Here is a 16,933-nt window from a genome sequence, read left to right on the forward strand (position 1 = left end):
AATCAAGAGGAATCAAACAAGTGGCTTATTAACTCATAAAGAATAAACAAACAGTGAAAGTTAGACTTGCAGACCTTGCATCAGTAAAAAAAAAAAAAAAAAGAAAGAAGAGAGTGCTATTGGCAATGTTTATGTATTCTGAGCAGTCTCCACCCCCAAAACTGTCCACATTTCTTCTTGAATAATTCAAGTGAACTTTTTAACTGATATATATACATATCCCTCTCTAATTACTAAAACTGGGCACACCGCAATGCCACACCGACACATGCGCATATTTTTCCAAAGAGAAGCTTGTATGTTTACAACCTCAAAAGGAATCACAGACTCCAGACATGCACCTTGTGTTTTTTTCTATTACTTCTTACCTCGCTGACATTTCTGACAGACAGCAGATGTTAAGGAGAACAAAAAAAAATAATACTAGATTTGTTGGGGCATGACTATTTTTCTAAATATATTTGCATCTATAATGATATACATGATACTAATTAAGATATTCATGAAGCTAGTAGTAAAAAATGTACAAAGTTAGTTCTATAATAGCTATTATCTCACCACTAAATTCTTCTGATGTCTTTTAGGAAACTTATGCTAGCCTTGAAGATCTTTTTGTCATTCAGCAAGTCTGGTGCATGTATGTGCACGAGCGCGATAAAGAAAAGAAGCTGCATACAGGGGCTCCCAACTGTTCTAACTGCATGGCAAAAATACAGACAGACCTGCTCTAAGAGCAAAGCAGCAGAAAAAGGGTAATGTACTTTGAAGTATTCTTTACATTTGCAAGGAAAAGATGCAACACTAACATTTCTCTAAGAAGTAATGTGAAACCATAAGAAGCTCTTAATAAGCTTGCTTTTTTTTTTTTTTTTTTTTTTTTTTTTTTTTTAAAGACAACTACCTGTATTTGAAACCACAGGCAAACATCAGGTATGCTGTTTTCCTTCAGGACAAGTTCTGTACTCAATGTTCTGCCCAAACAGTACGTACTGACAGGAGGTCCTCATGCCTCTTTACCCACAGGAAGGAAGTTTAGACCACTAGATACACTCTAGCACTATTTACTTAAAAACTAAAAAAAAAACTAAAAAAAAAAAAAACCACCACACCACCATCTCATCTTCAGTAAACAACATACTACAAGATTTGAGTAATATTCTATGTTAGAATGATCTTTAGTACAAATCTAACCAGTAATTCTCTGAAGCTACATCTTGAACAGCTACAATAAAACATTTCTTTATTGCCTTGAAGTACAGTAACTTACGATAACAATAAAATTAATTATTGCATAATCTACATAATTTACCTGACTTCCAATTTCTCAATGTCTTCTTCTTCCACCTGAAACTGGGACTTTTTGGTATAACTGCTGGACCTGGTTACCTGCAAGTAGAATCGTTCTATTAGCACACTTTTTGCTGTTGTATTATGCAAGTCAAAAACCAGAAAACCTTGAGTCTAACACTGGTAAATAATTAATTACTATTCCTTTTAAACAAGGAAAACATTCAGTTTACAAAACAAATTGCCTTTTGACAGAAAGCAGGTTAAAAAATGTGTCAAGAAAAGGTCACAATAGAGCCTGATAAGGGCTAGCTGAGATCTAAGGGAACTACAGTACAGATCTATTAGGAAAAAACAAGAAGGAAATATGACATTAAACTGTCAAGAATTTCTTTGGTTTCAGCATGAGCCAGAAGAAAGCATTAAGGTTAGTCTTGAAATGTGTAAGGAAACCAGTAAGAAGTGCACTTCTATTGCCTAGTTATACCACAATCTTATTGTTATACTTTCTAACTTCTTGACTGATCGCATTCTCAGCTTAACTTCAGTAAATCATAAGTCATTAAGCTACTGGAGTGTTTTTTGATCATAGTTTTATCCTAGTATCTGACTTCCCAACAAATTACATTCAGTGTCTTGAGCAGGTCAACTGAAACACATGCTATACTTGTAACTCTATACTTAAGTAGGGAAAAATGTCTCACTGAAGGCACGCAGCAGAATCAGGATCTATATAAACACAATAAATTAGAACACATTTGAAGCACAAATTCTGCTACTTTTAACTCTCAAGTGAACAATACAAGCAAATGTAGTTTTTAATTACAACAAAATCAGATAAAAATTTGAAGTCATTATTTGGCTATTGTAGAGCAACTCAAGTGGAACTGAAATCAAATCCCAAATAACAAAAAAGTTAACATGTTCTTTTAATCAAATCATGAAATTAGCCTGTATTGGGTATAATTGCTAGGTTATTTTATTAAGGAAATAAATATATTTTTTAAGCTGAAGGCTCTTGAAAATATTTAAGTTGAATTCCACATGATAGGTTCAAGTTCTGACAAAACTCCTATTGGCAGCAGATGCTATATAAAAAGATTAAAGACAACAAGTTACCTTTACATATGTGCTTATTAGGAAACGTCACTTTTTACATAGCAATTGAAAGGGAATGCTATTGTCTGACAGTCCACAGCAACGTAAGGATGTCACTCACTTATACTGGAGGGGTTAGTAAAAGCTCTTTCATTTGCTTGAAGAGAGCTTTCTGCACTAGGAACTACTACACAGCTTGCTTAAAAATATTTGAAGGATTGAATAAAATAGATAGACAGAATACCACAGCAAAAGTTACCTCAAAGTAAAACGTTTCGTTAAACTGCGGATTGCTTGTTTTCTTCTTTACTTTGGTCTTCTTTTGGTCATTCCTGTTCCAATGTGGTAAAATTTTTACCATAGACAACTTAAACACATAATTATAAAGATATTCTATTGTCAAGAAGGGCCCACACATTTAAGTTTAAATATTTTGTCATTTTACAGATCAAAATCTTACATGATTATCTTCACAATGTAGTCTGATAAGTTAAAATTCCAAGCACTTATCTGTGCACCTGTTCAGCCCAAGTTTCTATTTCATTTCACAAGTGTAACTTGCACATAAAGTAAAATCTATTAACAATTCATTAAACACTTCAAGCTTAAACCTATAGACAATTTTGTTACCACTGCCTGCAGGTTATGAGCACTATTTTCCCAGTTGTGTTCAAGTGACCATTTTGTTTTTCCCATTTTCTTTTGGTGGGGAAATGCCCACTACTTCTTTACAAACAGAGGCTTACACCAAGCTGCTCAATGTTTTCATTGGAAGAAACTGCTGTTAATACTGAATGTTAAACAGCATAGGGACAAACAAACAAACACTCCCAAGTCCCTTCTGACTTATATAAATAGAAGTTACATGTTTTTACATTTTAAACATTTATAATAAAGTCTTATTTAGCTAGTGAAAGGCTATGATAGTATAAAATGCTTTATAAAGCAAATAAGTATAAAAAGTGGGGGAAGAAAAACAGAGAATGTAGAGGAAAAGCTGTCTCCTAGCCTTCAAGCAACTGTTTTCAGGAGGTTCTGGCTATATAAATACTCTGCTCATGGTACATGAGTCACCCATGCATGAGATCGGAAATTCTTAACTTCTGAACTTGTCAGATTTGCACATATATTCCCATACCACCAGGATAAATACTGTGCAAGACCAACCTTCACCCTGTTCCATCTGTATCACAGGACACAGACAGGAATTAGACATCAATTTACCTTTGACAATCAACAACACCATGCTTTCTAAGTATAATGATAGACTCACCCTAGGCATCTTAATAAAACAAAAAAGAGTAAAAAAAATAATAAAAAACAACACCTAAAAAAAATGATCATCCATTATCAAGGAGAAAAAAACATCCCATTCACTCAGAGTGGATTCAGAGACCATTCTTCAAAAGTCTAACACATGCAAGCTTACTACTAAACATCCTGGTACTGTGCTCATGTGACAGCTCACCAATGCCCGAGAAAGTGGGGATGAACTTTGGTTTGAGGTTCCAAAAAAGCAATTGATAGCTAGCTTATGTTACATGTTATTGGACAGGGACTTGCAGACAGAAAATGTCTGATAAGGGATTTTCATAAATGAAAAACCCCACCAGCTATTCAGGATTACTGAATCAAAAAAAAAATAAAATAAAGAAAAATAAAAGACTTAAACTGTGAGTAATTTGAATGTGGCAACCTGAAGGTGCTGCCACTAGAAAGGTCTCACCAGAACCTCTATTCTCTTGCTCTTGTTCTCGCCCAATTCCCAAACATTTGCTGCAAAGAAACTAATAAATTAAGGAAAATGAAACAGAAGAAGGTGAGTGAGAAATTGGCTATATTTATTTGACTAAAACTAATAGGAAGCACAGTGCAGATATCAAGAGGTCAGTCCAAAACCCAAGAGGTAAGAAGAAACTGAGTGACAAGTGGTTCCTGGCTAGTGCTGGCCATTCACAGAGATCAAACATATTCATAACTTTCAGAGAATGGGGAGAATACAGTACCAGTGGAAAATGTGATGTACGCAGAAAGTATTTCTCTGAAAAAAGAAGTAATATTATTTAAAACCCCTGTATTTTAAAGGTTTTGCTTAAAACTTAAGGATTTCTTTTCCAGATCACAACATTTTGGATTCATTTATTTTATAATAAAATGTTACCTGGAAGGACCCACAAGAGAGACTGTTGCATAAGGGTCACAATTCTGTCCATTTATAAGAGGCAACCCATGGCATTCCTTTATGCTAAAAATGAAAATGCAAACAGCAGATCAATTTATTTGGTTTAAAAAAAATAAAAACACAAGCAATCCTTTCTTTTTTAAAACCTTTTTAAAGTCCTGTCCTATTACTCAGTATAAACTTTGAAGTAGATTTTAACTACAGATTTCTGGATAATAACACAAGACAATACTCAGGCATACAGTCAGACTTCAGAAGCTTTGTGCGGAAAAAAATCTTGGAATTGCTTCAAACAAAAACATTCCAGTATCACACATGCATGGCAAAATACTAAGTAAAATGATCCCCCATGTTAGAGGAAAGTGCAGCCTACATTAATTTTTAAATTTGATTTTCTCAAGGCCCACAAAAAGCTACTGGGCCTCATCCATGATGGCAGCAACTACATTTGGAATGCATTAAAATGGGTTTGAATGTTTTGTTTCAGCTAAACAAGGTTCTGAGTTGAGTATCCAGTCGTATCCTGAAATATTATTTAAAATTAAACATCCAAAGCTATTAGTGTATAGTCCTAGCATGTCTTGGTTCCTTCTGTGTTATTCAGCCACAGAAGGAAAGAACAGTTTTATCTTTAAACATAGTTCCAAAGGTAACTTCCAAACTCTTTCCACAATAACATATCATCAGGGTTAAAATGCCCTTTTAAAAACATAGCATATAGCTCAATAAAGCATACAGCAAGCTGTAAACTGATGATTAATAAGTACAGAGCTATGCTGTCCATCATTCCTGATGCAAAGGGGACAGGATGGTTTTAAAGTAATGCTCATGGGGACACAAACACTTGTTCTGGATCCTTTCTGAAGGCTAGCAATCTCTTTGAATCGCCACGGCAGCAACACTAGTAGCAACGAAGCTGGGCCTGCAAGCCAGTTGACCTTCAGATGCTGCCCAAATGTATTAACTACAAACAGCTGCAACAACAGAAGTAAAGCAAAGCAGTGTGTAAACTTATAGCAGAAACAAACCTCCTAGCAAAATGGTGCTGTCATGCACATTTTAGTATTTATTAAGTCCAGAAACATTTAATGGATTACAAAATTTCATAAGCAATTAAGACACAGAAGATCCAAATGTTACATTCACTCTCTCTTTTTTTAAGTATTTATTTTTAAATAACGTATGGCCAGAATTTAACTGAAGCAACACAAGTAGATTCTGGTTGCCATAATCTGTCCTTTTTTGTAAAAAACAGAATCTAGGTAACTTACAAAGAAATTAAACATTTTTTTCTGCTCTAAGTTCACATAAATAATCAAGTACATGTTCTAAAAACTGAATGTGGAGTTTTATGTTGTACAATAGTTTGTAACACAGTTGAGAGTGGATGAAGTTTAAGAAAGCTGCAAAGCAGCAACAGTAGTTGCATACTGCTAAGTAAACACCTTCTGTATGTAGGAAAACAATGTTAGAAAACCAGCAAGGGTTGCAAACTCCCTCCCAAGCTGGGAAATAACAGATATTAACACTCCTGTGCTGTCTCAGAACTCCACCCTCTTTGGAGCATGCACTATTACAAACCAGATGCTATTTTCCTCAAACAAGTCCCTTTGTGTAAGCCAGTTCAGGGAACATTTAGTGCTGAGCCACCACACAATCATTTATTTTTCTTCCAGTTTTTAAGCATGTGGCCTTCAGCATTTCAATAATTTTTGAATCACAATGAATCCTACAGTGATTACAAGCCCACCATTTAAATGGGTTCTTGAAACATCCAGTTGTTTCCTAAGCATTAATTGATTCCTCCTCCAACACATACATGACATAGAAGAGTGGTGACAAAATTAAACGTTCTAGACTCCAGTCATTCGGGGTAGCTGATTCGAGATCAATACCTGATGTAGGACTAGGACTTAATCTTCCAACTATTAGGCATTTTGTAATACTAAACGTAGTATGTTTGTAGCTCCCAGAGATATCTCATGGTACTCGCACCTGAAACTGAGTAAGTCAGCCTCAGCATGACTCTCACAGGAAATCAACAGCAGGTGGATCAAGTCAAACGTATCTGGACAGAATTCAACTATTTCAACAACAACAATTTCTCTTCATACAGCCTCACATTCACCAAACTCATGGATTGCTCTAGCAAATGGACTTCAGCAGCTATAGAAAGCAGCTTTCACTATGTACAAAGTTTCTAACTCCTTCTCTGATCACTATGTGACCTGCACTTGGATTTCCAGCAAGCTGGAAAACATTTTTCTGACAACTACACAACCCTGCAGCAGAACTAGAATCTCCAGATTAATCACGCAGATCTGTCACTTCAAGCTAATTTTATATTCCAGCCAGTCTCCTTGTGTAGGCAGGCAGTTCCAGACTTCCCCTGTCTCCTCCTGCCCAAGTCCCAGCTCTGTTGCAAGCAAGATCTAGCTACCTTACACAGCCTACCCTGTTTTAACAGCTCAAGAAACAAAACACCACCCCAGTCCCCTGTCAACTTCTAGTATTCCCAAACCTCTGCTCTTCAAACCCAGCAGGCTCAGGAATTTGATCCAAATTTATCTGACCTCCTCTCCTTCCAACCCTAAGTTGACCGGTCACAACCATCCCTGCATTTGCCGGTCACAGCCTAGAGTCTGCTTTGGACACGGTATTTGACAGTACCGCTAAGTCAACCGAACTGCACCAAAATGGAGGGTCCTCGCACTTCTCTTACTCCTGCGTTGCTCCTAGCACCAATGATGAGTTTGTTTGCTAGTCTCACAGAAAGCTATTTGGGTTTTGAGCCAGCTTCAGTCAGGTTAATTCAGTCAGGTTAACCTGAATTAACCCAGTCATGCAAGAGAGCTCACAAGCCGCAAAGGTGGTGCAAGGCAAGCAGCCACCAAGGGTAGGAAGCCATTACACCAGCTCAGCAGGACCACCCTGGATTCCTACTCCCTAGGGGCTGAATACAGAAGACTGAATTACTGCAGGTATTTTTAAAGTTACTAAACAAACAGCATCCAAACACGTTCAGATTTGAAGAAGCTCAGAGTAGGCTTGACAGAAACAGAAAGGTGCAACCCCCATGAACTTATCAGCTAGCAAATATCGTAACACCCTTACTTACCTAAGGAATCAGCTAGCAAATCTCATGTGTATACTGCCCTTCCCTAAACAAGCAGACACCAACGTGCTAGAACTGCAACCTTATAGGACAGAAAAAGATGACTTTGACCAATCAAGTAAGAAAACAACAGTAAATATGCATTCCTCTTCTGATGACCATAACAAATCCTTCCAACACATGGTAAACATTTCAGCTCTGACAAATGCTTTTGCCCATCTAGGCTGGCACAAGCAATTTTTATTTGAAAGCCAGAAACCCTTAGTTTGACAAAGTAGACAGGAACATTAAAGCCTTTCATTTTATCCTTTAAACTACATCTTTATGTAGTCTAAGAAATAGCTAACAGAGACTGACAGTTACAGTATCATGTAGAGATCTTTCAGTTTACATTAATTCTTGCTCCAAATCTCAGTAGTTTGGTCTGTAAGAGGAGTTTCATACAGGAAATATGAACCTTTCAGACACTAATTGGTACGTATTCAGCTCTTACGACTGAAGTCCTTAAGGAAGAAACAGCCCTCAATAAATCCCCTCAATAACAAGAGGAACTCTGTACCTCTACGATTCAAATCGACTAAAGTCCTCCAAGTGCAGAAACTAAGTAAATATATGAAAGTGTTTCTTTCAGAGTTGAAGTCATCTTAAACGCAGAGAAGGAAAGCACTACCATCCAAGAGCTTAGTTTGGCACAAAAGCATTGAAGCACCATCTGTTTCAGCAAGAGCAAATATGCAAACAGTAGTCACACAAACTTGTTTTTCTACAGACACCCAGAAAGGAGAGCTGCAAACATGTATTTTTGAAATGTGCTACTATACATGCCATTGTGGTTTTGAAAAAAGAGCCCGCATTGAGTCAGCAGGTAATCTATTGCGTTATCTTTTTCCCCTCCTCATTCACACATTAGAAAAGGAAACAACTACAGTCAGAGACAAAACAAAATTTTAATTCAGAAATGGTCTGTGGGCATGACATTTAACAGCAAGTTTCCAATCAACACAAAAATGTGTAAATTTAGGTTTTAGCCCCCACTTAGTAGTCCCTAAGACAGCCTTTCACCAGAGGAGGAGAACTTTATCTTTTATTTCAATATGCCAACTTCACTGATGTGAGACAATGTCAAGTCTTAATTTGACTTTAACCAGGTAAGAATGTATGTCAACATCGTGTTTTTAGAACACTTGAACAAGCTGAAAGCCCTAGATGGCTTCTGAAACTCCCACCTTCAGAGAATTGGCCATCATTTGTTTTTTCCCCCCTGATATCAAGTAAGACCAGATTAGTCACTTGTGTATCTTGTATAAGATCGTTGTGCGTCTACTTGAACAAAAGCTGCAACTTCCAGTTTTTAAGGACTTTTTTTTGGTTGACTGTTATCCACAGCTTTGCTGATACACCAAACTATAGTCTAAGATATTAATATTTATCCTTCCCCAAGCATTCTTCCCTTACATAAAGTCAAGGAAGATCCTACCAAGGATCTGAATCACAAAAAAAAAAACTAGAAGGTGGGGGAGGTAGAAGACAAAAAGAATGAGATATTCCTGGTATGACAACTGACCATCCCTTCCTCATATGTAGTATCACTTACCTTTCTAAAGACACATTGCTTTCCCAACAGCTTCTTGTTCAGAAAAGGTTTTAGTATACATACTAGTATGAGAAATTAAGCCTTCCTCCTTCCTGCCTTAGTTTTAAGAGGCTAACACCTTCAGCAGTTGTCAATACTCTTAGCTTTTAAAAACTGCTTCCTGCTGGAATCACATTCCATTTTTAAATCATCATGTAACCCATTCAGAAGACCAGCAAAAAAAGAAAAAAAAGCTTCTACAAACATGTCTACAGAACAAAAATAATAAGAATCCATCTTCTAGTCAGGTCTAACCCAATCACTTCGGTTCAGCCACAAAAGGGTGACTAGTGGAACTCCAGATAATGATCAGAACCACAGCCCTTTAATTACTTGCTACTGTCTGTGTGCTTAACATGATCTTAACATGGGTTGAACTATTTTTCATCTTTGTAGAACTTCTGTACTCCCAGGCAATACATGGTAGAAATCTATTAGAAATTTTCTTATGCAAGAAGCCAGCACAAGTAGTTAAAATGCTCTTATTCAACAAAAAAAAAATATATAACTGGTGAATGTTTAAAGCTCCCCCACCTTATTACATGTTCAAATGAATGGTCTCTCAGTGCAGTAGAACATGGCTCTAAAAAGCACGTAGTATAGCCCATACTTTAAGAATTACTGTTTCTGCTATTTGTTTTTTATTTTCCTTTGGCCAATAACTTGCTCAGAATTTTATATATATGACTCCTCTTTTTTATTCAACCTCACAGCTCTGCTACTTGCTATTTTTCAGCTTTGTTAAAGGACTTACTAATACAGTAACTTCTCAGGGCCTGGTGCCTGACAAAATATACATATCATTAATTACCCTCTAAAATTTAGAAAATAAACAGACCTTTAAAAAGCCAATGTGTTCTAATAAAGAATCTCATTTGTCTTCTATAAGTTCCTCCCAGTTCTTTACGACCAAGCATCTTAAAAATGCACTGACATCCATTCCTGTAAAACTATATCCAGCAAGAGATTTATTTCTTATTCTCTCATATGTACATCCAGAATATATTTCTGTACAATATATTTCAAATAAAGCAAGTTGTTTTAAGACTATCAACATGTCTGACAAAATACTATTTTTTTTAGCTGCAGGAACTCTTCATTTCATAATCTCAGATCCAAACATAAGTGCTGATGTAACACTGCAGTGTCTAACGCACAATCTTCTCCTATATGCCAGTGAGTGGGTGAGTACAGCAACCACGAGAGTGCCCTGGCTTCCTTTTGATTATTTATCTCCGTCATAAAGGGATCCTAAGAGAGGGCATGGTGAGTAACCCACTTCCTACTCAAAACTGCAATCCGCAACAGTAACTTTCTAAAACAACTTTTCTTCATCATATCAAAAATCAAAATGAAAAAAATTAGTTTAACTTAGAGTGCATGGATATACAAAAATTAAATAACAAATCTGACATCTACAACAAAGCTAAGTTGGGAATAAAACAGTTTGTAAAACTCCAGCTAGCTTTTTGGTGGTGAATGGTCCACAAAGAAAAAGCTGTTCTAGTCCTGCCTCGTGCTGCAGGAGGGATACAAAAATTCAAGCAGCAAGACATCTGATAATCCAAGCTGCCACCTACCACACAAGTAAAAATCCATTCAGAATTATCTTTAAGTTAAAAATAAATATCTACATACAACAAGTTTCCACATCTTAACTGAATTATCAGCCTACAATAGCTGCTAAACATTACCAGTTTCTCCGCCTGAGCTGCGTTACCTAACTAGCTTCCCTTTTCATGCTAAGTAACAGAAGAGCAAAGGATTATTTTGCTAGGTCTTGCTCCAACTAAACTACTCATCTTAGCCTAGACTGTAACTCAGAAAGAAGATGGCTTAAACTTTATAATGAAAATGCCATTAACAAACTTGACAGTGCAATGGTCTCCCCGGCCCCCAGAACGGATCTGAGTGCAAAGCCACGGAGACAAACGGAAGACCACACACCACTTCCTCCCCCTCGCCGTTTCGCAATACAACCATTCTTTAATGCTGAATTCTCAGACAGGGAAGCTTTAACAAAATAAATTAAACTCACTCTCTGAATAATTAGATAAGTTAATGAACAATGCTGAAAAACAAGATCAAAAAGAATCTGACTACCTTCTGAGTTTTTTCATCTTAATCATCCCATAGTTTTTATAACCCCCTTGTCTGTACCTTGTCTTCACAGGGCCTATCCCACAGCCTGTTACGAGACAAGTGCAGAAAAGTCTCATTTCTTTCTGAAGCACTAACAGAATACAAAACTGCTTTTCTAAATTCTAGCATGTTCCCTTGAACCTTCGCTATGCTGAGAACGTAAAGAAGAGCTGGAAGAAAATGCTGGCAATCCCAGAGTGTCTGCAAGTCCCTCATTTCCACCAGACTTTTCAACTAAAGGAACCAGCTTCCCAGAAGCAAGCAACACAGAAGGCTATCAGACTTCTTCGAAAATGAGGACTAGTTTCTTGAGAGACCAGTATCTTAAAATATATCCTTATCAGAAAGACTTTTTGAGCATCAAAACATTGTACAGCTGCATTTGTATTGGCTTCTTACCAATTTCTAGCATTAAATGTATTGTTTAATAACAAATAACAAGAAATGGAATGATCACTACATGTGGAATTTTAGTTTTCTGTGACTGAAAGCCTGTAACCTGTACATTCAGACTCCAGAAGTTATTAAACACAGCTCTAAAAGTAACAATGAAACTACAGATTAGTTAGTATTTTCTAGTGTGTGTCATTTTGTGCTTTTTCTTTAATATTGGTAACATTTGTCTGGTATCCTCTACCATTTTGAAATCACATACACCAAAAAAATATTATTTCTATGAGGTTCTTTAGCATGCTGTAACGTCTTTATGCTTTGTGGCCAAAATTAAGTTTGATAGTGGGAAGTCTGAGTTGTTGCTAATAAATTTTACTGAAATGTGGCAATGTTGTGCTTCCCCAAAAAGGCAACTCCGTCACTTTGTTTTTCTATAACTACTGCTTACCATGGTTAACCATGAGAAAGTCATTCTGAAGCAAATCTAGAAGTAGATTTTCACATACCAAAACAAAATACTACTACTCTTCCCCCCAACAAGGTAGGCTCCAAGAAAAAGCCATATAAAAAAGAAAAACATTACTGGTACCAGGACATGCAGACATTCAGTATTGAAAGGGACAAATACATTATGCTTTAAGAGACAACTCAATATTTAAGGATTAATGTATTTTCTTACTGTACTACTAGTTGCTGGCACACAGATCCATTATCTGTTATCAGCTCATTCAGTTTTAATTCAAGGTGAACTTTTCCCTGAAAAAAAAAAAAGAAAGAAAAACACCAATAGTTTTAAAAGGCTTTATTTTAATAGTAATTAGAACAATAACATGGTTTATAGTTAAAAATCACTTAAGGTTATTCCAATATATCTACTTCAAACAAACAGCTATTCTAAAGCACATATCCTGTGAGTATGTTTGAACTCAGAGATACAATGACTAATAAAAGCATTACCATCCTCAAGGGCAGACAGAACACAAATTGCATCAAGCCTCCACAGATCTAACATACAAAAAAAAAAAACAAAAACATTTCTTCCCACATGAAGAAGTACCAAGAGCAGAAGTCCCTCTCAGCTCTTTTGTCCCATGCACGGGATGAACCCCTGAACTAATGAATGGTAGATTTAAGACCATTTCAGGTAAAAGTTCTAAAGTGACCTTAGAATCTCAAGCAGCTAGGTATATTTAGAAAAGTAGAATAGTAGCTGGTAATAGTAATTACCAATAGTAATATGGTAGCCATAGCCAGTAACCTTTAACATACATCCATGAAATACAGTCCAGTCAGGCTATCCTCTAGAAATCCTAGCAAATTCCAGCACAGCTTTAAGCTGGTTTCCTCCTTTTCTTTTTCTGAGATGTCAGGTGATGTTTGGCAGTTACAAAGATGTATTAAGAAAAAAAAAAAAAAAAAACACAACATAAATGATGGCACGATATGGATTAACTTGGGAACTCAGCAAGGGCATGCCTACGCTATCCACTCAATAAAAGGCTCTAAACACTACAAGTCATAATACACACCTTTCTTGGTACGATCAAAATTTGGTACTATAAACCTTGCTCCAAACATCTGCTGCCTTGATAATACTGCTACTCCTTTTACTGCTTGAGTGTTTGTGCTGGCTTTCACATCCATGAGGTAAGACCATGATGCAGTCTTTCCTCTGTACCATGATCTCCTTAGTACACTTGGGATTCAACCATTTGCTAACATCAGAAGACACTGGTCTGTCCACGGTCACGATTCTTGTTCAACAGAACAACGAATTTGGCAAGAGTCAGAGAAGTGATCTGAAAGATAATTTTGAAGTGTTTCGAAGGAAGCAAGCTATAATTTTGATTACAGTTTTGCTGCCACAACACTAAAATGGAAATAAAACCCTTAGCTGACCTTGCACACATTTCTAAAGCACGTATGTTTTGACATAAAACTGAAGTGTTATTATTGTAAAACCCCTGGGGCAAAGGCTGTATTTCTCTCTGTACATCACATGGGAGGAGAAGTGAAGTTTCTTTTATAAGGAAGTCTTAAACGTAACTATTTTGGGATCCCTGCCAAAGTGTTTTGAAAACTGTTACTACATGCATTGGAACACAGGTACATTAAGAAAATATTTATCAAGCAGAGAAACTCAATTACAAAAATAGATTTATCGGATAAAAACAGTATACTGAGAAACATGCTGACAGCCTTACACAGCGAAGTTTTTGAATGACAAGCAAAAAGACAACATTATTAGTATTTATGGTAACTGGCCTAACTACTTCTAGTATGCAGACCTTGTGAATGCCTTAAATGTCTTTTGTGCTCTTCTTTAAAAACAAACAAAAAAAGCCAAAACCCAAAAACCAACAACAACAAAAACAACTCACAAATCAAGTTTTGCACAAAGTAGAAATATAATAGAAAGTTTTCTGCTCCTGGAAATGTTATTTATAACTGTAGTTGCTTCAAAACTCAGCACCACAACAGCTATAGTAAAATGGCTGTATTTATGTGATTACTTCCCTGACAAGTATAGAGAATATCAAGTACATTTTTGTTTTGTCTACAGAGAGCAGCATGATGGTTTGCTAAAGTAGCTGATCTGCAGATCTATATCAGAGCTTTCGACATAGTATGCAACTGGGTTTTAAGCGGGGTTATACAGATTCGTTTTAGACTGAAATGCAGAGAAATGATCCAGTCTTATACAATAAGAAGCACACGAAAACCCATGAAACGGGCTTTTCACCTGTTAATCTCTGTGCTGTATAAAGGCAAGGTGGTTCCATTTTAATTTTACAAATGGATTGACAATCACCTTTCCTGATACTGCCTAGAGGAAGATAGAGCTGTCAGCTGTTTCTAAAATTCAGAACCACAAAAACACTTGAGTTGCACAGTTGTTTTTTTTCTTTTTAATATTTAGATCACTTCCGCATTACAAAATATTACAAGTATCTATACTAAATTAAAGTTTTCTAAAGCTCTTAAGTGGAAACTGGGCTGGCAAATGTACTTTAAATACATATGTCAAAAGGCAGGCAAGCACTATGCCCACATTCCACATACAGGATCACACTACTGTTTTAAGTGTACCACAAAATGTTTTTTGACAGTGTTGTTTTTCTTCATAAAACCTTCTCTCCTTTAAATTTAAGGGATGGAAATGCATGCTTTTATTGTCTAAAAGGTAGGCTACAACTATATTTAACCCACACATTCTCAGTAACTCCCATTCTCAGTTAGTAATGTTAGAAATGCTAAGAGTTATTCTCCAATTCCTCCCTCAGTATCAGAAACTCTAGATTGCAGTATTTCTCTTGAACTCTGTCCTACTCCTTCCACTTCCCCTAACTCTATGGAAAAACATCACAGATGAATTGCTGAATTTGTAGGAATACGAAAATCATCTTTATGTCATACAAATCACACTAACATCTCAAAAGAAAATTTCTATGCCAGAAGCTAGAGAGCTTTTGTATGAAAGGAAAAAAAAAACTGAACAAAAGTTCACTAAAACAGCCCAGGTTATCCACTCAGAGCATCTTTAGTGATCTGAAGTCCTCACAACACACACCAAGTAAAAGTGCTCCAGAATACTCCACAAATTATATACCAGTCCCACATTCAGCATGATAGGCAATAGTTAATTCCGTGAGCTTACTGCACAAACCTCTCTACCTACCAGATACAGGTTCTGTCAGCTTCCATTTGGCTTTTTTCCAGCTTTCTCATTTTAAGTTAGAGCAAACACATACCGTGTTTCTGATGTGTGCCACATCTTGCGGCCTTCTACACTGAGCTCCAAGCACTGGCCCACAGTTCTGTAGTCCTAACAAAAACTATTCAACTTGGATTATCCTCAGGTTTACTCTACCCCGACCTTTCTTCTTTCCTAGGTTTACAGATCTGAGCCATTATGAATCCACAAGCTGGACTGAGGCTCAATCTCCGTTTTTCCAAACAAACCTATGCATTCTACAGGAAGGCCAGGGGAGTCTACTGGAAGTACAATACTACAGTAATTGTAAAACCTATCAACGTTAAGAAAGAGAACAGCAAACAAAGTTACCTTCAAAAACCTTAGAAGTGTGTGAAAGATTTTGACCTTATATATTTTACAAACATAGATCAAATCTATACAAGATTTTTCACTCTCGTTACAAGTAACGGAACAGATCAAGGGCACGTTTAACAATATGACCTCATTTCAAACCAGCTATATGAAGACTAACAAAACAAAACAAGGCAAACATGCATTTTAGAAAATTTAAAGCATTTGGGTTTTGCTAAGAAGTTTGCACCAGCTGCAGCTAAACACATACTTCTCCACACAGCTTTTCAAATAATTGATTTGCTTAGCATTCCCTCATTCGTGTATACTTTTTATACTCAAGAACTAGTGGACAAAGCAGAAAGTTTTAACAAAATGAATATCCATTCATATTATTGTTACTAGCAGCAAAACCACCACTGACAAAAAAAAAGCTAGGAACATAAAACAACAGATGCTTACTAAAAATTAAAGACAAGTAATTTTTAATACACTTTCAATGGCCATGGAAAGACTGCCTCCCTCCCCCCATACACATTGAAGAAATAATGTCCAACCTTTTTTAAAAAAAAAAAAAAGTTAAAAGAACAAATTTTAGCTTGAGGTTAACTTTGCTTTAAAGAGGGAGGTAATATCTGGCCTACAACATTTTTACATCAGTATAACTACACCAGATGCAGTTATATCTACTAGAACAGTTACCACAGATTACCCAGAGAAGCTGTGGATGCCCTGTCCCTGTGCTTAAAGCCAGGCTGGATTGGGCTTTGGGCAACCTGGGCTGGTGGGAGGCCTCCCTGTCCATGGCAAGGGGTTGGAATTGGATGACCTTTAAGGTCCCTTTCAACCCAAACCATTCTATGAAAATATGCAGTTGTTTATTTGTCGGTTTAATACAACTGGACCACTTTATTTAGTTCAGGTTGTTCAGCAAGGCAGCTTAAGTGGCATACTTTCATGCATCAGCAAAAGCTGTACAGCACACCAAAAAATCATCTAGATAAGGTTGATTAAAAAAATGGTAAGGCAGCTGAC

At 36.5% G+C, this 16,933-nt stretch overlaps 1 protein-coding gene across 1 annotated transcript in view; it reads right to left on the reverse strand.

The window, feature by feature from the left end:
• The window catches only part of RASA2 (RAS p21 protein activator 2), a 50,987-nt gene that overhangs the window by 20,703 nt on the left and 13,351 nt on the right, over window positions 1-16,933 (reverse strand). Inside the window, exons 5-8 of the mRNA XM_035545130.2 lie at window positions 12,530-12,606; window positions 4,547-4,630; window positions 2,645-2,717; window positions 1,310-1,386 (exon numbers count right to left, since the gene is read on the reverse strand). Coding sequence (XP_035401023.1) covers window positions 1,310-1,386; window positions 2,645-2,717; window positions 4,547-4,630; window positions 12,530-12,606 — 311 coding nt within the window. The remainder of the gene's footprint in view (window positions 1-1,309; window positions 1,387-2,644; window positions 2,718-4,546; window positions 4,631-12,529; window positions 12,607-16,933) is intronic.

Source organism: Cygnus atratus, chromosome 9 (assembly GCF_013377495.2).
Source record: "Cygnus atratus isolate AKBS03 ecotype Queensland, Australia chromosome 9, CAtr_DNAZoo_HiC_assembly, whole genome shotgun sequence".
NCBI lineage: Eukaryota > Metazoa > Chordata > Aves > Anseriformes > Anatidae > Cygnus > Cygnus atratus.